Here is a 27,063-nt window from a genome sequence, read left to right as displayed (position 1 = left end):
ACAGCGAAATCTATATCTCAATTCTCCAGCTGCAGTCATCTTTGGAGAAACCAGTTAAGCGCTCTTTGATAACGTAATGATTGCGTCCCTGAAGATCACCTGTCCATCATCGTATAAAGCCCGCCCTGGCAATTTGATTGGCCTGATCATTTTTTAAATGATCATAATTACTCCTCAATGGATCGAGTCCAGGCCGAACTTCCCGACCAAAAAATGTTGTGGGCGGGGTTCGGGCTGGCATCCAGGCTACTATACTTATCCATTTTGATGTTTTTTTTTAATGTAAAAACCAAGCGAACGTCATAAGTTGACCTCAGACAACAATATAATTTTTTTTTTATTAAAAAAGCCAGTTAATGACCCCTTTAAAATAATCAATCGAATAGTTTGCCCAATTTTTAATAATTAGCATCATTCCAAAACCTTGTGCCACAAAAAGATATTTTGAAAGACTCTAAGGTCCAAAACTATTTTATTACTTTTCTTTTTTAAATCTCATTTTTTTGTTCCACAAACGGAATTCATGCAGGTTTAAAAAAAATATATATATATTCAAGTCACAGGTGATGGGTTACTTGTTCATTTACTACAGATCTCATCTCAAATATTAAAGGGGGGGTTGATTGCGATTTCACTTTTTTCATTTTAAATAGTGTGTAGTTAGTTACACTATTTAGTTAGTTACAATAAAGGGGAAATTTATGCAAAATAAGACTTTAAAAAAAAAGAAAAACCACGAATACATGTTACATTGCACCCCATACACACAATCATGCAAAGAAAAAAAGCAGTAAACCACATATCATGCTTTTAAATCATTCATTTTTACATATAAATCATATATAAAGCATAACTGCAATGCTTAGGTTTGAATTCCTCATTATTATGGCTCCACAGGCCCCTTTTCTGATGTGCTTCTGTGAGCAAGTCGTTTCGAAGAGGCCCCTTTAAAGATGAACTGAACTGAAATTTGAGAAAAGGTGATAACAGATGTATTTTATTTATTCTCATTGGTACAATTTTTAAAATGGCAGAATTTGTTAAAAGGGATAAAATGGTACATTGAAAGTGTTGTTTTTGTTACACGGGCGCCGCCATGTTGGATTTCAACGTTCGACTACGTCACTGGCATGGTAAGCCACTCCGTTGCCTACCCGCACCAGCAGAACAGCCGTAGCTTGTAAACAGTCTGAGGCTCGCTGACATGGCTGAGGAAACAGATTTTTTAGCGACACACTATTTAGAGATGTGTACTTTCGTCAATGAGTACATGAAACGTCTGACAATGCACGAAATGTTTTATTTACACAAGTTACAAGTTCAATGCATCACGTTAACGTTACTCGAATCCTTGATATTCGGGTGAGGGGGAAAAGATCCCTGATGTATAGTTCACTGTAAAGGATGGGATTCTCCTTCCTAAATGCACCCTCGCCCATAGCGTGAACTGCCAGTACGCTGTTAATCTAAACAATCTGAGAAAAGTCTAACAAGTTAGCCCAGCCGTCGCCTATTCGTAAAATACCCTGCTACTTATGGGGCGGTCCAGCGTCTCAGCTCGGACATCCATAAGAGACAGCATAGCCTCCTTCAACACGTTTCTCTTCAACACAGCATCCGAAATGAACGGTGCATTGTGATGCATTTTTCGCCGATCAATAAATGTCCATGTTGACCTCTCTGCAACAGATCGTCTCCGTGCTGTGTCTATGCTCCACAGCGCTCGCGCCCACAGTCACTTTCCCCCAAACGATCCTGTACTGCAAGTGAAGCCTGAAACTGATCGTCCTCCATGTGGTGGTAGTTAGACACTACCGGCCTGTCCCTCACGGGCTCAAATGAGTAATCCATGCCGTTAAAAGCGCTCATTTTCGTCTGTGTATACAGGACCTACAGCTGTTGTCTATGGCGTTCCGCGGGTCCTACCATGCCAGTGACGTCATCGGAACTGCCAGCGCTAACAAGCGCAATTTTGCGTTGCTTAAAAAAGCTATATTAATATATATTTTAAAAAATGTTTAGTGTAATTTACTTTTAATTGTCATAAACAACACGTTTTCAACGTCGATATTTTTCAGTTCAGTTCATCTTTAAATAAAAAGGAGTTGCGTCTTTCCCCGCCCGCTCTCCAGGTCGCTGAGTTCACGGTCGGTTCAACTCCCTGCGTTCGGCCATTATTGTAGTTTGATAAGAGATATACGATTCACACGTTAACAAAATGTCAACAACGGAAGACTTATCCATCAAGCCTTACATGTTCAAGCCAGAGCTAACGATTTGAAAAAGACGACGACGAACCTGCAGAACAAGGTCTTCATATGGATGCAGTGGTATGTAAATTAACTATGTTGTGTTATTAGTGAAAGTCGACTATTTCTCTTGTTAAAACAAGCACACTGACAAGATAAATGACTGCGGTCTGATCTTACCACTAAAAATCTGTATTGATAATAATATGATAACTTACGTTTAGAAAGCATCAGAAAACACAGCAGCTCATATGATAGAAGGAATTTACCCCTCATTCAGACGACCCTTCTTTATAATGGCGGAGGTTGTTGAAGTGGGGATCCTTGAAGTGCTTCAGGTCACCAACCGAACATTTTGACTAGCCCTCTCGTAACTTCTGCATCATTGAGCTTGGACTACAAAATCGGAGCGAGAAATAATAATGGCGGATTGCTCGAAGTGTTGGGCCGGTAGTCGATGTCCTTATTTGTCAGTTCCGCTGCAAATACTGTGACGTAATTGTTCAAAAAAACGTAATAGAGAACAGAAAAATCTGAACAGGTTGAAAAATATGACCAAAACAGAATATAAAGATATAAACAAAGCACCCGAAGAGAATAATTTCATCTTTTCTGTACTTATAAACACTCCAAAATATACAACAAAATGCATTTAAGGGCTAAAAAAGTGGATTTTGCATGATATGTGCCCTTTAAAATAACCATCCATCACTGCATCTAAAGTATTTTTCTGTTTATGTTTAGTGGAAAAGCTCATCTCAAATGGTGGTGATGAGCTCCTGAGATATCATTCAGATATACAGTAAATGTCAAACCCTCTCCTTTATTTGCTGCTGTCATGGCTTCAGTTGAAAGATGAGTGTGTGTCTCTTAAGAGAGGTGCGACTCTTCAGGAACACAAAAAGAAATACAAGTTCTTTCAGGTCTCCTCCAGCACCCACTAAGAGGAACAAACATGCAATCTGAAATCTCTGAAGAGGTAGACATGGGAACGGCTCTACTCAGAACCTGGAGAGAGGCGGCTTGGCAATCTGTGAGAGAGTGCACTCAGGAAAAGGTCAGTGTTTTTCACTGCATCCATGAAAGTGATTTAGAAGTGAGAGAAAGAGAGGAAATTAGTAGTAGGGGGTGTCTTTTTGAGAATTTTATTCTATGGCAAAAAAACAAACAAAAAAAAAAAACATTTGAAAGCTTTAAAAAAGGTACTGCATGTACAGGCAAAAGTGAAATGTAGAATGAGAAGACCTATTTTAAGTTACAATACAAAGGCAGAAGATGATGATGATTAATGGATATTAATAAATAATTATTATATTAATACTTTTATTGTATTTTATAGTTATTATTATTAATAATAATTGAGTCAAACCCTTTGGATAAAAGTGTTCGCAAAATGAATGTGTGTAAATGCCTAGTATTTATGCCTATATTTGCCTAGTACTTTTTTTTTTTCCAAACCTGGATGACTTATTTGTGGAACATAAGATATTTTGGTTTCCATTGACTTCCATTGTATGAAAAGTAAAAAAAACTTAAATACTTAGACATTTATCAAATTATCTTTTATGTTCCACGGAAGAAAGTAAGTCGTACAGTATTGAAACGACATGAGGGGGGGTAAATGATGACAGAATTTTCATTTTTGGGCAAACTGTCTCTTTAATGTCCATTTAAAACCTATGAATCTCATTGCATTATTTATGCAATTGTATTTGCAGTGTAAATGCATTCCTGCCACCTCTGAACTGAATAAACGATCTGTAATATATCTAAATTCCAATTCAGATGCAGCTTCTAAAAAAAACAAAAATATAGTCATTATAGTTGCATGTTGTAGTTTATTTGTAAGAATTTTTTGGTGAATCAAATCAAATATTGATTTGGAATGTGGATTGAGTTGGAATGTGTGTGTGGGGTTAATTTAAATTTGTATTTAATTTAATAATTTAATTGTTCATTCAAATTATGCCAAATACAGCTAAGTTTGGATCCAGCATCCAAGTTTCTCAAAATAATTGATGCCATCAACTCTCCTATCATTTCATGTATTAAAGACTTAAGAACTTGAAACTGAGTTGCAAAAGCTATCATTTACTAACTATTCATAATCAGGTCTTGAGGTATCCATCAGGTATGAATATGTACAGTATATTCAATCCATACTAAACAACTAGAGTGACTTGACTTGATTATCACAGCTGTACCGATAATAAAAGCAATTCTTTGAGGAGATTCGAAGGGAAAATTATTTCTTGTGATTTCTGGCACAAAAGACATTGCAATCTAAGTAGTAAGCCATCATAGTGCTACTGACTATGCTTTCAGCCACTTTTAGGGGACTTATTCCTTGATTACATGTCAAAGAGACAGTTAGCGCTAGATTGTGCTGAACCATGAAGTGAAGGAATGTTAATTGCAGCACAAGATGCCAGGAGAGAAAAATCAATATTGCTCATTTGTACTCACACTCTCAAAGCACATCTTATGAAAACTTCAACAAAATAACAGCTGCATTAGGTCAGTAGCAATTTAAACACTGATCTGAAAGCAATGAAATCTTTACAATCACTGCAGATTATGTTTTTTTTTACTACTGCCATTTTCTAAAGCAGAGCCAACTGGTCCTGTAAGTGATGTAAGTGATCGCTCAGGTCACCAACATGCCGAGGGTCCATAATTAATTCATAGATATTCCAATATAAAGATGCTTAACGCTCAAATTAAGCAAATAATGAAATATGTTAATGAAATTAAATAAATGTAGTTTTCCCACACTGTGCCATGCTGTTTAATATCTAAACATGTGTACGGTATACATCAAAATGTACACATGAAGTTGTCATATGATACTTGTTGCTTTACTAGTTGAGAGGAATCAAATAACAGCAGTGCAACCATGGTCTAGACAATTATTTACACATAAAATGATTATGTGAAATAGACCTGAAAAATTTAAAGGCCCACCCCATTTAAAGTTGTTTAAGGCCCACTTTTTCATTCCAAGTATTTTTTCCCCATTCATTTCTCCCAGATATTAATAAGTATTTATTAAACTGTTATAAGGAATCAACCAAACCAAACTAGCTACGAGGTAAATCACAACATTAAAAACTTTGAGCAAAAAGGACAAGTGTAAAACTTAAGATAATATAACTTCATATAAAACTACTCATTAAAGTTGATTATTTCTGTAAAAATAATATATTTTACATGTATTGCAAACTGTAAAAATATACACCTATTATTTTGATAGCGAGGGGAAATCGGCTCGATTAAATAATTTAGATTACTTTATGAGAGAAATCTAAAAAAAAAATGCTTGGTTCTTTCAACCCAACTGTTGGGTTTAAAATGGTATTTAAAAATGTCCATATTTGACCCAAACAACCCAGCATTTTTTTAGAGTGTGTGTATTCTCTAGAATCTTTAGACTCTTTGATTAGCAGAAATTTCTGAACAGCATCATGGGTAATGTAGTTTTTCACCATAAATTCACCTGTTAAACACAATTGTTAAAAAAAAATGCATTGAAATAATATGAACAGATAGATTCAGCAAAAGCGCATACCAACCTAAACTCACAATAAGCCTGTCTTTAAAAGTGAAAACGTTATTTTTTTTAAATGTTGCTCTCTATTGTATTTCTGTGGCCTTACCACATGGGTGGGCTTCAGAGTGGCACCATCAAAGCGCATCAGTGTAGAGCTGTCCTCCGGAAACATGTCACAGTCCTCCAGGTCCTGGGCATTGCAAGGGGGCTTGTCCTTCTCTGGGTTTGGATTCTATGAAGTCAAATCAGAAACAAATACTAACATTTTTGAACATTTTCCCAATGCCTTCATGATTTATTTTTCGCTACTTTTCAAATATCTTTTATGCGTACATTTTATTGTCATTAAATCCTAAAGGGGTCATGATACTTGAAATCATATTCTAGTCTGCACGTTTGTTTTGAGTGCGTTTTTGTATGGAGGAGATTCAAGCTGTACTGCTTTTGTGTGCGATTGGTTTACTATCGAGGTAATTAACAAAACGGCAGAAAAGAGACGAGCACCCAAAGCGTATTCAGAAAGCTTGCAATGCTAGATATAAATGCAGACGTTTGTTATCAGCGGACATTAACCGTGAGATGAATGGGATGAATGAGCCCCATCGGGCAGAAAAAACAAGTGGTAAGAACCAATCAGCATGTTCAGTGCACAAGTCCCACCCCGAAAGTTCCTGAACTCTGAAAAAGTACTACCTCACCAGCAGGGATTTTCTGGGGGGGGAATTTTTACCCGGAACTTCATTTAGACCCTGGTTCCTGGGGAAAGTTCCTGTCGTGGAAACGCAGCTTTATATTAACATTATAAGTAGGGCTGAGTATTGAGACAAATTTCACAATTCGATTCACAAGCTTGTAATTCGATTCGATTTCGATTACGATTCGATTCAATATCGATTATTTTGGATATCAGTTACAATAAATGGCCATTTTTCTCAAGGGAATCACATCTCTTAAATGCTGTAAACTATGGGAGTCTAGTTGTAGCCTATAGGCTTCATTAGCCTAATATGAAGGTAATAATGAACTGTTTTGTAGCTATACAAACACTTCAATTACACTTTTATTTATTTTTATAATAAGAAGATTATATGAAATATAAACATTTAAATGGTGGCTGTCATAAAAACTTGCCAGATTTATTCAAATATGCATTAAATATTGAAGAACATTAAGATTATAATAATGCATATGTAATATATTTAGCAAAATGCTCCTCTCTAGAGTTATTTTTCTAGCTGACTAACAAGTTGATGTGGGTTTTCTGAGGTAAATATGACGATACATGACATTGATTACAAGCTGTTTAAATGACGTCTTTCCACGGTTGAAACGCTGATTGAGCGAATCAATGTGACATGATACAGATTTCGATAAGTTCTACTCTATCTTTAACACACTTTCAGATGCTCATTCATGTTTATTTCACGCTGTAACTGGTATTATTAACCCGGAAGAGAGATCAGCGCTGCTGCTTCTCTAGAGCTGCGCCAGAGCGATCTCACGCCACAGCGCCAAAACGCTATTTATGTTTTTGAATTTCTAAAGAAAATGGACGTAATTTGAAAATTGAGACTTTGTTTCATATTAATAGTAACAAAGGACAAAGATTATAGCGATTTTTTGGATGCGCGCAGCCGTGATACAATGTTCCATCAATTCAAATGACACAAGATGACTAATCGATTCTTGAGATTTAAGAATCGATATCGGTTCGTAAAAATGAGAATCGATTAATATCGAGAAATCGATATTTATTACCCAGCCCTAATTATAAGTAACAGTATAAGTGCACCTCAAGGAACAAATTTAAACTAATTAAAAAAAACATGTCATGACCCCTTTAAACTATGAAAATCCACCATAAACCCATCATAAAAATATGATGAATCTAAAAAGAAAGTGAAATAAAAAACTATTTTATAATTTATTGTGTTCCATTTTTTTTTATATATAAATTTTGCAAAAATTAACACTATAGTCCCACAGCTATGGTGTCATTCCCAGCAAACTGAGCAATTTAGCCCCAATAAAATGTGTTTCAAAAGTTAAGAAACTGACCAGGTCTTCAGCAGTGAGATACGAGAGTTTCTGCTGGAGCTGCGATTTCTGTTCGTCATTCATTAGATACTCTCCTCTCCGGTTCCCCAGAACCACCTCGGACCAGAGTGGGCCTTCACTTCGCTTCTGTAGACTGATCTCCAAACTACACACCCAAAAAGTCCAAATAATTACAGATAAACATCATTAAATGATGATTTTCATAGTGCAAAATTCACAAAAAACAAACAAAGCAAAATTAAACCTGGATGAAGTTTAAATGATTTCCTATTACATAGATGACACATTTTGGTGTTCATAATTCAGTCATTCATTATAAAGGACTTGCTTTTCCCTTTGAACTCAGTGTACAAGTACTATTAAGTTTGGATATGATCCAATCTATTCATTTTCATTTGATAAAATTACTCCTTTCATATATTCCATTATATTGTATATTCCTCAAACAAAGGCCGCTTTGGGTTCCGATACAAATGCAAATGACTTTAACATTGACTGTAAAAACAACATACAGAGAAAACATAAACGCACGTATAAACACTCAAAACCCAGAGTCCTTCTCACACACTCAACAGCACAAGAAGGGCCATCCGGGGCCTCTTATTAAAATCACGGATCAGGAAACATAGATGAGAGGACAGAGAACAATGTGAGTGGAGGGGTTGTTTGTGTCACCAGAGGAGGTGGTGAGTGTTTATTAGAGAGAGGAAGACACAGCGGATGAAGGGACGGATGTGGAAATTCAAATCCGATGAACAACTAACGCTCTAATCATGTTTTTGAGAAATGACTCGTTGTTAAAACCTTTCAATTCTTGATACATGTGATGAATGTGTACGGAGGCACACTCACACCTCTCATAAACATTCACAAATGTGGGCGGTTGTTCGCCATATGCGTTGCTTCAGCTCAACATTTGCCAAAATCCTCTTGTGCATATCCACAATACATTTAGCCTTTGTCAAGACATAGTGTGAAACTCCATAAGCTTTAGTAACATTTTTCAAGTTGGCTACTACTTTCAAGAAAATTATCATCCTTTATTCACCCTCAAGTCATTACGACCAATTTCTTTCATTATGGAACACTATTTTTCCAAATAGTGACCAAGGACCATCTCCAAATAAAGACATAAAAGTAGTCTATACGACATTAAAGGAGTCATATAATGGTGCATAGACTTTTCAAGCAAGTTGATTGTACTGAAATGTGTGTTGGCAGTGCCTGTACACAACCATCATATGATGATCATTTTTATTTTATTTTAATCTTGCTTTCACCCGCTCAAATCGAGACGACTGACTGTGTGACGTCCCACAGTCGGACGCCCCTCCCAAGATTGTTGATTGACAGCAGCGTTTCAACACTGAGTGAGTGGTCATCATAGTCCATCATTGTTGATGCGCTGGAGCAGAATGGCGTCATACAGCATGTTTTCTATGTACGACATTCTCAATATAATTCATAATCCCATATTTATAATGAACAACGCGTTCTGGTTATTGTGTTATTACAAACTGTGTACGTATACATCAGTAAACACGTAGCGTTTGTATCTCACTACTCTACCCTCCCAGTACATACAAATATACTGTAGATCAAAGTGACATTACGTTAACCAACCATTCAGAAACGTCCTGTTTAAGCCTTAAAGGGTTAGTTCACCCAAAAATGAAAATTCGGTCAGTATTTACTCACCCTCATGTTGTTCCAACCCCGTAAGACCTTCGTTCATCTTCGGAACACAAATTAAGATATTAAGATCGCTCCTGCATACAGTCCATAGGCTTCTTGAGGGACTGGCTCTTGCTGTCCTCGAAAAGTCATTAAAGACATCGTTAAAATAGTCTACAGTGACTACAGGGGCTCAATCTTAAGTTTACCAAACGACGAGAACACTTTTGTGCGCAAAAAAACAACAAAAATAACAACTTTATTTCAACTATTCGTTTATTTCTCCCTCTGCGCGAGTCAGGTTACTAGTTTAATAGCGTAAGCTTCTGTTATTGTACGTCACACGCATCACACACACATGACCAGCGTCGGCCAATAGTGAGCCTACGTGTGACGTAGCTCTACGCAATCACACTACGTTAACTGACTTACAGGCTCATGGAGAAGGAAGTGAATAGTTGAAATAAAGTCGTTATTTTTGTTGTTTTTTTGCGCACAAAAGTGTTCTCGTCGTTTGATAAACTTAAGATTGAGCCCCTGTAGTCACTTGGACTATTTTAACGATGTCTTTAATGACTTTTCGGGGACAGCAAGAGCCAGTACCTCAAGAAGCCTATGGACTGTATGCAGGAGCGATCTTAATATCTTAAATATCTTAATTTGTGTTCCGAAGATGAACGAAGGTCTTACAGGGTTGAAACAACATGAGGGTGAGTAAATACTGACAGAATTTTCATTTTTGGGTGAACTAACCCTTTAATTGTCGAACTTCTTTGCAGCCGCCATCTTGTTCTGGGTTCGACTCCGGTTCAAACTAAAGGCCTGTTCACACCGGGACGAATTTCACGCGCGTTAAAAACGCAGAAAGTCACAAAATCTTATTCCAATGAGATGAAGGGAACCTTTTTTTATTAAGTAAAAGTCGATTGTGGTCGTATAGACCCCATGAGCCGATTAAGGGTTAATTTGTTGCCACAATTTCTTGCATGCATAAGCTTGTATTATATTACACTAACTTATATTAAAAGGTTAGTTGACTCAAATTAATCATGGATCATCATGAATCATCATTTTCTCACCTAAATGTTATTCCAAACCGATAAGACATTTATTCTTCTTCGAAACACAAATTAAGATATTGAATCTGAAAGATTTCTGTACCTCCATTGACAGGCTACACAACTACCACTTTGCCACTTGAAAAAAAATCTACAAAGAAATTTCATCTGTTCATAGAAAGTGATTGTGTCTCTCAAGAAACCAATTCACATGGATCAGTTTGGCGATCCCTTTATGAATATTTTTAAGCGACAAAGTGGTAGTTGCACGAACCGTCAATGGAGGGACAGAAATCTCTCAAATTTAATAAAAAATATCTTAATTTATGTTTCAGAGTTGGAATTCAGAGTACGGGTTTGGAATGACACGAGGTTGAGTAAATGCTGACAGAATCTTTTTTTTATTTTTGGGTAAACAAACACTTTAAATTACTTTATAATAAATTATATTGCTTTATTATCCCAATTTTTTGTCTGTTTTTTATCCTTTAAAAAAGTTTAATTACAAAAATTATTTTTTGCTAACTGAAACTTCCAATACAATAACTTTTTGGATGTTTGACAAAAGCTCACCTATGTCATCTGACTATATAACCTTATTATGGATGTGAGATTTGAGAGCCACAAAGGGAATATTTCAATCTGAATTGATTCTCGTCTGTTCCCCACACGATACTTTTGAATGGCTTTAGAAGACTTATAATTCAGCGCATGAGTCACACAGACTACTTCTTTTTACTTTCAGACACTATAAATCAACCATACCTGGACATAAAAAAAATTGTGAAACATGAGAATGAGCTTTAAAGTCGTATCGACTACTTTTATGTCTTTATTTGGAGATGGTTCCTTTGATAAACCAACAAATTGTTGTGCAAACTTCTATCAGAATCTTTTTACCTCTTATCATCTTGAATGGTCCAAGTGCTGGCCTCAGGATCTACAGGAGCAAACAGTTGTCCATCCAGTAGCGGTGCATGATCTCCTACTTTCACACGTAGAAAATCAACGGTGAGCTTGAAACGGATGTCATCTTTGGTGGTGCCTTCAGGTAAACGCAGACAAACGGTCACGTCCTCTTCTGTTTGCTGCCAGAAGTAGATGGGATCTGTGATAGGAACAATGGAAGAGGTGACACCTAATACAAAGCAGATGTTTATGGATGAATTCATGACTCAATTTCACAGATATCTGGTAGACTTTACATGATTTTTTTTTTTTTTGCTGAAAGAGGTAAGAAACACTGCAGACAAAGATTTGAGTATATCTAGAAATCAACTGTGTACAAGTGATAAAAAACAACTTTTAAAATAATGAGACTAAACTTTATTTTGTTATGCAGCCTTGTCTGTTCTATATGTCTATTAAACATCATTTAACCATGGTGAACTATGTGATTGTGCGTAATACAAAGTATGAGTTCGGAAAATTTTAGGTCACAGTGACAACTGCACAAGATGACAAATTAAACCTGTATGCATGACACTCTGTGTCAATGTGTGCCTTTATTTAGCAATGGAAGAAAGAAATCTGTGTGCCCTTTTGTTGAAAATCTAACTTAATTGGAAGAAAAAGCCTTTCTACATTGCTGTTGAGTTCTGGTGATGTAGTAGTGGCTGTACAGCAACAAACACTTACATATAAAGGATTTGGATCTGTAAGTGTGGATCAAATGAGGTGGTGAAGCCTAATAGTTAGAACTCAAACCCCCATCATGGACCTCAGGTTGCTCCTGGGTGGAATGTAGTAATTGTGTACCAAAGGTCACTTCAGATAAAAGTATGAGCTAATTGACAAATTAGTAATTCGACACAGTGGACGCAAAGCAATTTTCGACAATTAAATGAAAGAAATGAAATGAAAGGAGTCAAATACACATGTGGCACAAAATATGTAAAGTTAAAGGAGTAGTTCACTTCACTTTTGAAAAAACTTTTGCTGATAATTTACTCACACCCATGTCATCCAAGATGTCCATGTCATTCTTTCTTCAGTCGAAAAGAAATTAAGGTTTTTGATGAAAATATTCCAGCATTTTTCTCCATATAATGCACTTCAGTGGTCCAAAAGACACTTTCAGTACAAACTGCAAACTGTTCAAAGGGCTTTAAACAATTCCAGACAATGAATAAGGGTCTTATCAAGCGAAACGATCACTCATTTAAAAAAAAAAAATAACAAAGTTTAAGTTTTATACGCTCAAATGCTCGCCTTGCTCTTTTCTGTGACGCACGTTTGTGACTCTCCTGTTCAAACTCGTTCATCAAGATGAACGAATCTTTTTCCGAGTCAATTCATTCGTTTCGTTCGTTGAATGAACCAAATGACAAATGAAAAAGATTTGTTCATTTTGATGAACGAGTTCGAACAGGAGAGTCACAAACGTCTGAAATCGCTTAAAGCCCTTTGGAAAGTTTGCAGTTTGTACTGAAAGTGTCTTTTGGACCTTGAAACATTTGGTTCCCACTGAAGTGCATTATATGAAGAAAAATGCTGGAATGTTTTCATCAAAAACCTTAATTTAATTAATTTTCGACTGAAGAAAGAATGACATGGACATCTTGGATGACAAGGGGGTGAGTAAATTATTTAAATTTTCAAAAGTGAACTCCTCGTTTAAGTAGATTTGCTTGGTAATGGCACCTCTAGTGGTGGTTTAATGTCATTCGGATGACACGTTAAACCGAGGTCCTGAATCTCTGTGATCATTAAAATCCCAGGAAGTCCTTTGCAAAAGAGTAGGGGTGTAACCCCGGTGTCCTGGCCAAATTTTCCCCTTGGCCTCTGTCCATCATGGCCTCCTAATCATCCCCATTTACTGATTGGCTGGGATTGGTGGGTGTTCTGGCGCAATATGGCTGCCATTGCATCATCCAGGTGGATGCCGCACATTGGTGGTGGTTGAGGAGACTCCCCCCTTCCATGTAAAGAGCTTTGAGTACCCAGAAAAGCGCTATATAAATGCAATGGATTATTATTATTTATAAGGTTTCTTATATGGTTTTAACCAGTAGGTATCACTGCCAGCTAAATTAGGAGGTATTATCAGGACAATGTGGCAAACCTTTGTGTCAATATACAGTACAATTTGGTTCAAAAGTTTGGGGACAAGTATGTTTTTTTCTTTTTAAAGAAATGAATACTTCAATTTAGCAAAGATGCATCGAAGTGATCAAAAATGACAGAATGACAAAAATTACATGGCCAAATTTAATAAATAGAAAACTGTTATTTTAAATAGCAATAATACTTCCCAAAACTAATGTTTTTACCTATTGATCAAATAAATGCAGCCTTGGTGAGTATGAGAGAATTATTTCAAAAACGTTTTAAAAACTTACTGACAGATTTAACAAAGTAAAGGATGAATTGACTAACAAGTTTTAGTAATTAGAGTTAACTGTTTAAAAAAACCTTTTTAGAAGACATGGTTGTGTACATTTCTATTGATCATACTGGCATCCAGATGATATAGTTGAGCACACTTAGCATTTTAAAGAGCTGATTCGGCTGTTCAGATCACAGTGATGGATTGATGCTGTACAGCCCCAGTAAAGTTTGCCAGATCATGTTAATCTGCAGCATCTTCTACAGCTTACAGTAGCACTCAGAACAGACCTCCAACATTGGGAATTGCATAATGAAAACTGCATTCAGCACAGATTTTTGACCGTGTTTTGCATTTTAACAAGTGAATCGGGTTATGGAATAAAGCAGGTGCTAATATACAGTACAACACTACAAGCAGGTTCAAATTCATACCAAATTCCCCCAAAAAGTTTGTGGTAGTTGATCTCTTAATCAGAAGTCGAAGGTAAAAAGAGAGGTGGATGAGGCAATAAGGGTCGGAGTCTCACCCACGCACAATCTTAGCTGTGCTGGCAAAACCTTATTACTGAAATTGGACCAATTTTCTCAAGTCATTATGCTGCTTTAGAGTGAGGACTGAGAGCAGTACGCTCATTATCTTCTTTTGTTGCAGGTCTAGTCAACTTGCACCTCAACCAGGATCTTGCTGAGCAAAACAGGATAATGAAGAGGAGGGCAAAGAAGTTCCGTGACACTGCTAAATCACTCTGACTTTTTGTGTATAAAGGGGACATATCATGACATGGAAAAAGGATTTGAAATTTGAAAGGATTTGCTCTTTTTGAAATAAGAGTTTGATGTACTACGAAATGGTCATGTATAAAATAAAAATCTTAATTCTAAGGGGTAAAGAGGGTGAAAATTACACTAAATCGTGATGTTTTGGTGCAAATAAAAAACAAAAAACAAAAAATAACAAAAATTGAAAAGGGCCAATTTTTAGGAATAATAAATGAAAAAAAAATGATGTTATCATTTACTCACCCCCATAACAATCCACGTTTTTTTTTTAAGATTATCTAAGCTAGCATTATAATGACTTGTGTTCCATGCATAAATGGAAAGTGTGTTTTCTCCTACAGTATAATGTCTGATGAGTTTGGAGAACAACTGACAAGAGATCATTCAGAATCTCCCCGGATCCTTCAGATCCCCAGATCCATGTTGGTTGTGCTTCTCTTCAGTTCACTCCACTCATCAGGTCAGGGAACTGGGACGGCCATGGCAGAAGTTTCATTTTGTGCTCCGTAACAAATTTTTGTGTTGAATTTGATGTTTGTTTTGGATTTTCCGACTGGATCGCTACCTAAATCGGCGTATCTAACATTTGTGTCTAGTTTTTATTCATTGACGAAAATGTCAATAGATTTTCATCATAGTTTTTGTCATTCAAAACTAGTTCTTATTTAGTTATTGTCTCGTTTTCGATTATGGCAAGTAGGGCTGGGGGTATCGATTCACATTTCAATTTCGATTCGATTTCGATTCACAAGCTCTCAGTTCGATTTGATTTCGATTCAATTTTGGATTTCGATTCTCGATTCCTGATTTGATTCTCGATTCGACTATAATGAAGATGTAATACAAATCCTATATTTATAAAAAAGAACAGTGGACATAAGTTTACTAGTGGTTAATTAATACAAAGAAATTAAGAGCCATAAACCTGTATATAAAACTCTTTTTATTTTAGGTACACTAAATGCATACAAAGAATAAACAGGATTTTGATGCAATATGCAAAAAAAGTCAGAACAGTCGCACAGCTTGATCAAACAGTATCATGTTATTTTATGTTTAAGATAGATATAGATAAATAAATATATAAATATTTAGACATTTTTTTACATTGATCTTACCTAAATGGTAATGTAATTTTTTTGTTTATTTTTGTTTTTTGTTTTTGTTTATGTATTTATGTTTTTTTTTTTTTAGTTTATGTATGGAAGCTTGATTTCAATCTTTGAATTAAATTGAAAAAACTAGCACAAATAAATACAATAGAATAAAGACACAAATTAAGAGACATTTTGGGGTAGTTTTTTGGGTATGTCAGATATACTACAGAAACTGAATAAAGTAATCCAATGTAAAATAACACTGGATAGTCTTTTTAGTCCAGACTGAATTATATACAAAGGCTTTTAATTCTGATTGCTTACAATTAATACTATATTCTGTTGTTATGACAACAGAATTAATGACTGACACAAATGGCTGCGTTCACTTTAAGAACTAGTGCGCGAATCCATACTGTTTCATTAACTTTCTGTCACACGCGTTTAATGCTAATTTAAGACATTACCGACTGTCTTTACGAGGTTACTCACCAAGACCAGAGTTTTGACATAATGTCGCGTGTTTTAACTGTTAAAGTGATATAATCCAGGGACAAAACTTTTGAAAAAAGTGAAAAACATCTCTGAGAGTGCGCGAGCATGGGATGGTTTAACATTGCTTGTAAAACACAAAAAGACGTGAAAATGATAAACGTTAGTTACGATCATAGGTTGCAATGCTGGCCCGATTGTTAAGTGAATATTCCGTCATGTCCCGACTCCTGAACGCGTGTGTGTATCGACAGCTGCAGCGCTTGGCGTTTGCCTAGTGCAGAGAGATGAGAAGATGCAGCACCGCGTCCGCGAGCCCTTTATATGGAAAAAATCGATTCGTGGCCGTTGAGAATCGATTTTGAATCGAACACATTTTAAAAAACGATTAATCGAAAAATCGATTTTTTTGCCCAGCCCTAATGGCAAGTTGTAGATACTCGCACATTGTGCTCGTAAATAAATTTTCCCGTTCGCACGTATCGATTTTTAGGGGCATATGCGAGCGAAATGGTCGCATTGTAGAGCCCTAAATCAACACACCATCAACAGAGTACTAATGTCTGCTGTGCGTGTGACCATTAAAAGTCTTTTGTGGCTAAGGAAGGTCGACCTCTCTTTCTGAAACAAGCTAATGCACCTCCATTTTATCTACCTACCAATGGAGTCTATCAGAACTCTCAGCCTCTTAAAATAAGAGAATGAAGAGAGATCACTTCTTTGTGTCACAGAATAAAAAGCTCAAAGGGAGCAACTTTTAAAAGTTCCATCTCTAGCAGGTTTTCAGATGACTAATAATACAGGTGTTAGAGAGGAAAACAGGAAATGAGCGAAAAAAGACATTAAGATAATTACCTATGTAAATCGATATGTTTGGATTTTTTTGTTGTAAAAAGCTTTTGGTGAATTCACTCATCGACTATTTTAGGATTGCTAGAAAGGAAGAATTCCAACACAAAACTCTTGTTTTTTAAATGAGGATATAAACAAATATTTGACCAGAAGGGACCAAGTCTGAGCACCACTAATGAAGCAATATTTGCAATTAGCACTCGCTGGCATAAAGAAAATGTCAAACGATAATGAAACCGAGGTGCTAATTAATTCAAAATGCCAGACCAATTTCATCACAGAATATATAAATAAACATGCTTGTCATGATAGGATTCCATTTATGATATTGTAGCAAAATAAACCCGACCGATGACCACTGCAGTAAAGAAGCGCATGGTCATCTCCAGTCCTCTTTATGGTCTATTTGAGGAATTCTTTTCGAATGATTCTTTCTACGGTTTCTATGGATACAAAAAGCCTCTGATTCTTGATTCTATATGCGCCCTCAAGACTGCAGTACTTGAGAGTTTCTAGTTGGATTGGTAATAACTTCAAATGTCTTTTCCTGCAGGCTTAGTGCAACCAAGAGCGGTGAGGAAACTACTCTCTGAAAGTTCCTGGGACTATTTCTGATTTTTCTGTCTATCCGAAATTAATGTTTATTCTCACCTGAGTTTTCCACCTCCATATTCTCAGCAGGTGGTTCTTCAAGTGGAAGTCCGTCCACCTCAGTAAAAGTAAATGGCTTCTCTGAGGCTACAACGACTCCTTTACCCTGAGGTTCCACTGCAGCATAGTGGGGGACAGACTTGCCCTTCATCATCCTCCTCTTCCTAATGCCATACTTCCTCTCCTCACCTGTGAGAAAGAAAGCACTTTACTAGCTGTATTTTTCTACATTGTATTTTTTTTTCCTTCTTTATTTTTCCAGCACCTGCAACCCAAAATGATTTCTTTGATAACTTAAAATATGTATTTATACAGCTCGCTAACATCTCAAAAGTTTGAGGTCATTACGATTATTTGAATGGAATTAATACTTTTATTTAGCAAGGATACATTAAATTGATCAAAAGTGACAGTAAAGACAGACATACATATACATATATATATATATATATATATATATATATATATATATATATATATTTACTTTGAACTTTCTGTTCATCAAATAATTCTGGAAAAAAAAAGAATGTATTGCGGTTTCCTTAAAAAAAATTAATAAAAAAAGTCTCTTGTCTTGATCACCAAATATCAGCACATTAGAATAAATCTCCCATGTGTATCACAGGAATAAATAGCATAAATACTGTATATTAAAATTGTAATAATATTTCCCAATATTGCTGTATTTGTGATCATAACAATGCAGCCACAGTGAGCATTAGAGAATTACCAACCCCAAACCTTTGAATGTTAGTGTATATTTCCCTATATACAGTCATTATATACAATGATGTCCAAAAAGGTCCTTGAAAATGCTTTAAATTACCATATATTTAACTGTTGGTAATCAAAAATATACAATTCCTACGAGCTGAAAGCATTTGAGCTGAACAACAGGGAGACACTCACTCTCTTCCTCCCCAACAGAGTTGTCCACAGTGATCCACTCCAGTGAGATTGAGAAACCGCTGCCTTTGGTATCAGATGGATCTTTCTGGACTCTCAGAAGCAGCACTTCAATGGTATGCACATGAGAGCGCACGTGAGCCAGGCTGTGAACGATGATGAACGGCTCTCCTAGACGCTCACTTAACATCGGCTGAGAGTGAAAATTAAAAAAACGGTATACATGAAAAATAAGTAAATGTGTAAAAATGAATTCAACTCTCAATCAATCTCAAACCAAATATTAAACACTAATATTTTGATGAATGAGAAATGTAACTTGAGGAAAAATACTGGTCGACTTTCCCCCACCTCCCATTTAAGATGTGAACTCTCTCCCCTCTTGCTTGTGCGCAAAAGCGTCAACTTTCCGGTTCCATCGGACAGTGCGGCCCAAGTCGCGGAGGTCAGGCTCAGGGAAGCACACAACTGCTCCCCCTCACACAAGCTTGGGTCCGATTCAAAAAGGAACATCTCACGAGGTTTGCCCAAGGCTGTGTCCTGGGAAAATAGTAGATGGACACCTGTCAATTATCCTGTCTCTGAAAACCACACCTACACCATCTCTACACCACAGGGAACAAATCTAAGGGCATTTTCAGACCTAAAATTTGTTTGTTGCAATTTCTTTTGCGTTCGGTTCACTTTCACAAGGAAACATTTCTAAACGGACCGAAATTTGTTGATAAAAGTTAGTTTGCCAGACCAGATTTTAATTAGGCATTTCACTTCATCTTTGCTCCAGATATACTATACACACACAAGTAATTTTGAGAGGCATTAGCATGAAATAATAAAAAATAAAAATAAAAAAAACTGCTTTTCACACAACTTACATATTTACTCATCATATATTGTGGTACAGCATGGATTACTTTCTCAAAACAAGCAAACCGTAAACAAGTTCATTTTCAAGCAGGCCAAGACAACCTTGGTAAAGGTGATCTTGGACCAATTTTGCCATGTTCATATATACACTGTAAAAAATATTGTTGGTTTAACTTAAAAAATTAAGTAACCTGGTTGCCTTAAAATTTTAAGTTGATTGAACTGGAAAAAGTGAGTTAATACAATGAAGGTTGAAAAAGATTGATTTAATCATCAGAAACTCAAAATAATAAGTTATCTGAACTAAATAAATTATTTAAGTTGATTTGTCAAAAGAAAAAAAGTTGTGATAACAAATCTTGAAAATATGAAAAAACTGAAATAAGGGAGAAAATGTGCCCATTTATGAAACAAACACTGAGCATTTTATAAATAAATAAATAAATAAATGCATAAATAAATATATGAATCTAAAAAAAGAGTATTTATACTTTTATTTACTTGCACTGTAAAAAATATTTTCATGATTTGTAAATCACAACATTTTTTCTTTGTCAAATCAACTTAGATAATTTATGTAGTTCAGATAACATAATATTGTGAGTTTCTGTTTATTAAATGAATCTCCTTCATTGTATTAACTCAATTTTTCCATTTAAGGCAAACAGGTTACTTATTTTTTCAAGTTAAACTAACTAATATTTTTTACAGTGTACTTATGTATAATTGCAATTTTTCCACATTTATTTATTTATAAAAACATATTATGAATAAATTTAGACAAATACATACACAAGTGGAAATAAATAAATGTATAAATAAATAAATAAATGAAAAAATAAATGTGAAAAATATAATGACACATAAAAAGGAAATAAAAGTATAACTACTCGTTTATTTTATTTTATTTGTTTAATTTCATTGTATATTTATTTATTTATGTATATATATATATATATATATATTTCTTTATTATTTTAGCAGCTTGGGAATTCCATATGAAATGGAAGCTTTTTTTTCTGCCATGGAATAAAACAATTTAAAAGATAATTGCGACTATCTGACAACTGCGAGTTTACATCTCGCAATTCGCAAATTTTTCTCACAATTGCGAGATATAAATTCACAATTACGAGTTCTAAAATCAGAATTGCAGTCAGACTTGCAAGAGAAAAAAAAGTCAGAATTGTTAGATATAAACTCGCAGAGTATTTCTGACCATTTTTCTTGCAATTGTGAGTTTATATCTCACAACTCTAACTTTATAACTGCCAATTCTGAAAAAAGTCAGAATTGCAAGATAAAAAGTCGCAATGACCTTTTTTCTTTTTTATTCTGTGGCAGAAACAAGCTTCCATACCTAAGTGCTGTACACTAAAAGGGATATTTTTATGTAGACATGATTAATCTGTGTATGTATTTTTTGGTGCACAATGCAAATAGAAATAGATGCAATTACAGTGAGGTAGGAACATTAATGTATCAATCCGTAAAGGGTACGTCAACTTTTCTGGTTACTAAACTAATAAAGCACTAAGCAAATCCAAAGTTAACAAATTCAACCCCTAATGTGAAAGAACTTGTTTTGTGTACAACGACAATCCACCCTCTCACTACGATCATTTTCTTTACAAGGGATTATTGAATCAACCTCTAGCCAAAAACCTTTTAAACGGCCAATGAAACTATTAAGAAGTAAAACTAATAAGCGTCATATATCCAAGTCTGCATGTTCCTGAACTTCAAAGGCAGCAATTTGAAAATGATTACAATGAACTTAATAATCATCAATTACACTCTCTATAAGGTAGCTATTTTTCCAAAGATTGTGCAGCAATTGGCCTTTTGTTGCCATGGAGCTTCAAACAGATCCATCTCAGTTTTCACTTCTTTCCCAGAGGTAAAATGCCCCCGTCTAGTACCTTTGAGAGAATACAAACAGTCCCCAAGGAGAGATAATTGCAGTATGTTAGCTGTAATTATAGCGCAACTAGCACATTTCATAACGAGTAATTTCTTAACCCAGCATGTCAGTAGCAAGAATGACAAATTACATTCAAATAATCAGCATATGATTTAAAACTAGCTCAGAACAAAACAAGCATCTTATTATGCATTTGTGAATTTGAATTATATTATGCATTTGTGAATGTTAACTTTTTAAGCAATTGTTTGATTCCTTTGAGAAAGTAATGCATCTGAAAATTCAAACTAAAAAACATGACAAAATGAACATGAATTGCACATTTAACAGTCTTAATAAATTCGTTTTTAAAGATTTTTTTTAAGAGAAGGTAAGCTGAAACTTCAATTTAAATGATTTAAATAAACATGCACAATTAAATATCCAATAATACTGGCTTAAAACCAATAGGAAATACCGCACATGCCTAGATTGTCGTTACACTGTGAGCAATATAAACTGCTTTCTATTATTTATAAGATGACTTTGATTTTAATCAAGCAAATGAGTAAAATAATGAACAAGATAATAAGCAGGTAAGGGTTTTTATTTTATTTTTTATACTGGTAAACTCAGGATTTGATCAAACTTCTACATAAACCATGAACGCCCTCTGCTGGAAAAATATAGAAATAGTCTAAAACTACATGCTTCTCAATGCATTTTGACATCCTTTGACAGAGTTTGGTGTTGTGTTGAGATATGCAGCCTTACTAGGACGCAGCCGTATTCCCTGGTTCAAAACATATACTGAACATACATGTAGAACTGTGTTTGTTAACCTTTTAACTCAAAAGCCCCCCATTTTCAACACAATAATCGAAGGCCTTCCATATTGGCTAAGATTGTATCTCTGCTGTAATTATGATCACATTGCTCATTTTCAAACTTTTTTATTAACAGAAACGGTGTTGTTAAAGGGGTCCTATTATGTTTTTCCACTTTTTTATGTTTTTCCACTTTTTTAGTTTGGGCATAAAAAAGATCTGCAAGGTTACAAAGCTCTATTCCAAACAGAATCCACTTTCCAAGAACTACAATGAACGACTCGTTCGGATTACAACACATTTTTTCCAGATCTTACAAAGTCACAATGGAACTCATTTAAATAATCTGCGCACACGGAATACACAAAAAAAGAGGACCAGGCCTGGTTGAGCTGCATTAGAGAAGACAGTGTTGTCACTATGTCAAAGAATCACTGTTTTTTTTTTTTCCCAGCCCGTTTCCAAAACTTAAAATTAATTTTAAATACTTTTCCTAAACATTATAACCCCAATGTTTATCTGTGAGCTGCACGTGTTATGGAGAACGGCTTGTTTTCTGTTGCTTTTAAAGGATTAGTTCACTTAAAAAAAAAAAAAAAAAAACTTTTGCTGAGAATTTACTCACCCCCGTGTCATCCAAGATGTCCATGTCTTTCTTTCTTCAGTCGAAAAGAAATTAAGGTTTTTGATGAAAACATTCCAGGATTTTCTCTATATAATGGACTTCATTGGGCACCAAACGGTTCAAGGTCCAAATGAGAGTTTCAGTGCAGCTTCAAAAGGCTTTAAACTACACCAGATGATGAATAAGGGTCTTATCTAGCAAAACAATCGTCATTTCAAAAATACGTTTGAATGAAAGAAATGACTTGAAAAAAGATTAGTTCATTTTGATGAACGAGTTCGAACAGGAGAGTCATGAATACGCATCACAGAACAGAGCATGCGAGCATTTGTGCTTATAAAACTTAAACTTTTTTTGATTAATTTTTTTAATGACCGATTGATTCACTAGATAAGACCCTTATTCATCGTCTGGTGTCGTTTAAAGCCCTTTGAAGCTGCAATGAAACTGGCAATTTGGACCTTGAACCGTTTGGTGCCCAATAAAGTCCATTATATGGAGAAAATCTTGGAATATTTTCATCAAAAACCTTAATTTCTTTTAGACTGAAGAAAGAAAGACATGGAAATCTTAGATGACATAGGGTGAATAAATTATCAGAAAAAGTTTTTTTTTAAAGTAATCTAATCCTTTAAGCTCTTGCTTTTGTATGACGGTTCACCGCTCCTTAGAAAAATTAACAATGATTTTGTTTCTATTACCTTAGTTTTCTGAAAAATACCACAATTAAATGGTAGATAACATTGTATATTTAATGTATAAGAAAATTACAAAAAAATATACCACTCTGAAACGTCCTGTGAAATCCGTGCTTTGCAAAGTCAATGTGCATAAAATCTGTTCTGCATGATCCTCTTGTTTGTTAACATTGAATCGTGCTTCAATTCGTTTTAAATTTACGCAATCCTTATTCATATTTCCACTAGAGAGGAACTCACAATTATGGAGGGCAACATATCCCTAACATTCCCTAAACATTCCCTAAGCGGTGCCAATCATAACACACTAGGCCAGCTAACCACAGCGCATTGTGTATTTCGGAAGGAGGGCCTTCATCAAAATCGGTGTGTTGCCGTGTTTGAGCCAGACTCCGTAGAGAGGTGCAGTATTAATGTAAAATTAAATATGTGAATCGTGAAAAATAATGTGTTTTTTGAACAATCAAGCATGAAAACATATTCTAGTACACCCCAAAAACTAAATCAAGTCTTCATAAAAGGGCATAATAGGACCCTTCTAGATGAATTAAACATGATTCTTTCTGTGATACGATAAGATTCAAGATTGTGATGTTTTGCAATGAAAAAATAAGTTGTTGACGGATATATATTACATACTTCCAAGTCATCCAGTGCCATCATTGGAAGTTTGCTGAGTACCTATTTACCTGTTTAGTAGGCTATATTTATTAAGAATGTATATTTGTTTCTGACCCACTAAGGGAGAGAAAATACAGTAGCTATGTGCTCTGGGGTGGAAATATAAGTTCATCAAAATATGTGGCCCTTTTACTCTCAGAATATTTCAGAAATTACATTAAGAGACTCACCAATGTGACTGTTAGATTGAGAACCCGGCCCTTGCTGTCTACAAAGTAGACGCTGTCTTCGTACCAGGGATCTATATGAAGGTAGTTGTACATCCCAAATGCTCTCACATGGTCCAGGGTGTACTGACTGTCTTTCAGTTTAACCTCAGCCACAGCTGAAAGAAAGACACACATGACAGATGCAGCAGACTTGTAGAAGGCACCCCAAACCATATATGATGTCATGTGCCCTAAACACAGCTTTGGGCTAACTTTAAGATCATAACAAAGATGCATACATCTGGTAGTTTATAAAGAGCACTGCAGTGCACATGTTGTAGAGCTGCATTATCTGAATGTGGTTTATTAGGACTGTTGACACTACCGTGCTCACAGTGCGCTAGCTGCATTGAAGCAACAAATAAACACTTATACAATGAATAAAATCAGACCATAACAGGTAAAATAAATGTTTTTTTTTTCTCACCTGCATCCAGCTCTATATTGTAAGTAGGAATAGAGTCCAGTGAAAGCCTGTAACTTTCAAAACTGGGATCCAGCAACTCTCTGTTTACCTTCAATGAGCAATTCGGTGAAGCCATATTTCTTAAAAATTATATTCCAAAGAAACAGCACATTCAGTTTGAGGACAAATGTATTTAATAAAACCAAAATGTTATAACGTTGCTAACAGGAAATTAGCTTTTACTGTAATGCACACGCTAAAACCCGGACAAGTTTTGAGACGGATCGACCGCATGGGATTCTGGGAAATTGAGTCTCTGTGGGTTTCGTTTTAATGGCCTACATAAATAATGAATTATAATAAATTATAATTGAAATATATTTGTTTACATTTTATTTGTCATTTGTCATTTGTAACTGCAGAATTTTGTTATATAATGCTAGTATAAACAGTCTCAAAATAGTATTTTTGTTTTTTGTTTGTATGTATGGATGGGACAGCTGGAATGTGTGTTCTATGCAGATAATCAGGCTGTTTTTAGCAATTCATTTTACTTTGTGACTCATGCTGGACTGGATTTGCATTTGGCAAGCATATTCATCAACAGCATGATAGCCGTCTCTATGTGTTAAAGAGTGATATTGGCACAAACAAAAAATCGCATAATATTCGTCAACGCTTTGGCTATTTTATTGGTGGATGTGAGTGTGACATAAGTTGTTAATGAAAGATATTGTAATTGAAAATTAATTTGTCAGCACTACAAACAAAAGAAAAATGTGTGTATGTGTTTAACTATCTAACTAACTTTTTAATTATTGAATTATTTAGTTGATCAAATTTCCCTGGAGATGAAAACTGTTGCATGCTTCACTATTCAAATTTGGCTGAAAAAAATGCTGTAGGCTAGGCTATCAAAGATGAATAGAGATCACACTTGGATTTAAGCAGGCTACTACCATACAACATACCATACATGCTGTTAAATTATAAATTATCCTAAATTATCCTGTTCATCAGGACATGATCATCTTAATGACCTGAAATCATCATTTTATATATGGGCTGTTGTTTTGTTGCATTGATACTGACACGCATTTTGCTCAAGACTTATTTTGACCTAAAGAATTCTCCTTGTAAATCTTCTTTATTTCATCTTATTTTAGATAATTCAAATCGATTAAGGGACATTAAAGTCTATTCAGATGTAGACACCATTTGAATATAAAATAATGTTGACGTTACTGCACAAAGGTCAGTGAGTTTTAAATAAGGATTGTCATCTGTGAGAATTTTTTTTTTTTTTTAAGGTAGCCTACACCGATAAATAATAACTAGAATAACAGCAATCTTCATGATCACCTGAGACACAAAGGAGAAGCAAATTTCTTCCCTGTGGGCTGGTAGTTCACTATAAAAAGAGAGAGCTCCTCTTAACAACTGAGCGACTGGTGATTGGATTTCTCAAGAGTGCTTTAACAAGTGAGTCTTGTCATTGTGAAATTTGATGGTTACTTTTCTAAATATCTAACACATTTGCTGTTCTTAAGAATAGTCATTGGCCTACTATTTAACTTTTTAAAAAACTTTTTTAACTTTTTTTTTTTTTACAAATATGTCTTCATCTTTAATTAGGCTACATATATATATATATATATATATATATATATATATATATATATATATATATATATGAAGAGTTCAGATGCAAAAGCCTCTAAATGCCATTTGAAATTTTCTTCTTTAATGATGATTTTTATCAAACTTGTATATTTAAGTTCAGTAATTTCACTTAAATAACAGTTAATAGGTAATTATCATTGCCATTTAAGTGAAATTACTGAACTTAAATATACAAGCTTGATAAAAATTATCATTCTAGAAGAAATTTTCAAATGGCACTTAGAGGCTTTTGCATCTGAACTCTTCATATATACTCTATGTATTCACGGTTTTATGTAGGCTATATTTACGTTATTGTCTATATGAATTGAAGGCATGCCTGCATGAATAGTCTACTGAATATGTAGCCTGTTAGTTCATCATTGTTTTCAGACGAACATGTTAAAATATGTTTTGTAATAGAAATATAAATGATAAGTGTAGGCTAAACACAAATGGTGTGTATATTGTTTGTGCAGAAGGTCTAC

At 35.0% G+C, this 27,063-nt stretch overlaps 1 protein-coding gene across 1 annotated transcript in view; it reads right to left on the bottom strand.

The window, feature by feature from the left end:
* Window positions 1-25,208, bottom strand: part of nudcd1 (NudC domain containing 1) — a 31,287-nt gene extending 6,079 nt beyond the window's left edge. The window contains exons 1-8 of the mRNA XM_039678965.2: window positions 24,935-25,208; window positions 24,469-24,623; window positions 19,049-19,237; window positions 18,701-18,890; window positions 17,792-17,980; window positions 11,490-11,697; window positions 7,858-8,002; window positions 5,906-6,031 (exon numbers count right to left, since the gene is read on the bottom strand). Coding sequence (XP_039534899.2) covers window positions 5,906-6,031; window positions 7,858-8,002; window positions 11,490-11,697; window positions 17,792-17,980; window positions 18,701-18,890; window positions 19,049-19,237; window positions 24,469-24,623; window positions 24,935-25,049 — 1,317 coding nt within the window. The 5' untranslated portion in view covers window positions 25,050-25,208. The remainder of the gene's footprint in view (window positions 1-5,905; window positions 6,032-7,857; window positions 8,003-11,489; window positions 11,698-17,791; window positions 17,981-18,700; window positions 18,891-19,048; window positions 19,238-24,468; window positions 24,624-24,934) is intronic.
* Between the last annotated feature and the right edge of the window lie 1,855 nt (window positions 25,209-27,063).

Source organism: Pimephales promelas, chromosome 18, assembly GCF_988280905.1.
Source record: "Pimephales promelas chromosome 18, fPimPro1.hap1.1, whole genome shotgun sequence".
Lineage (NCBI taxonomy): Eukaryota > Metazoa > Chordata > Actinopteri > Cypriniformes > Leuciscidae > Pimephales > Pimephales promelas.
This window is presented reverse-complemented; position numbering and strand designations above follow the sequence as displayed.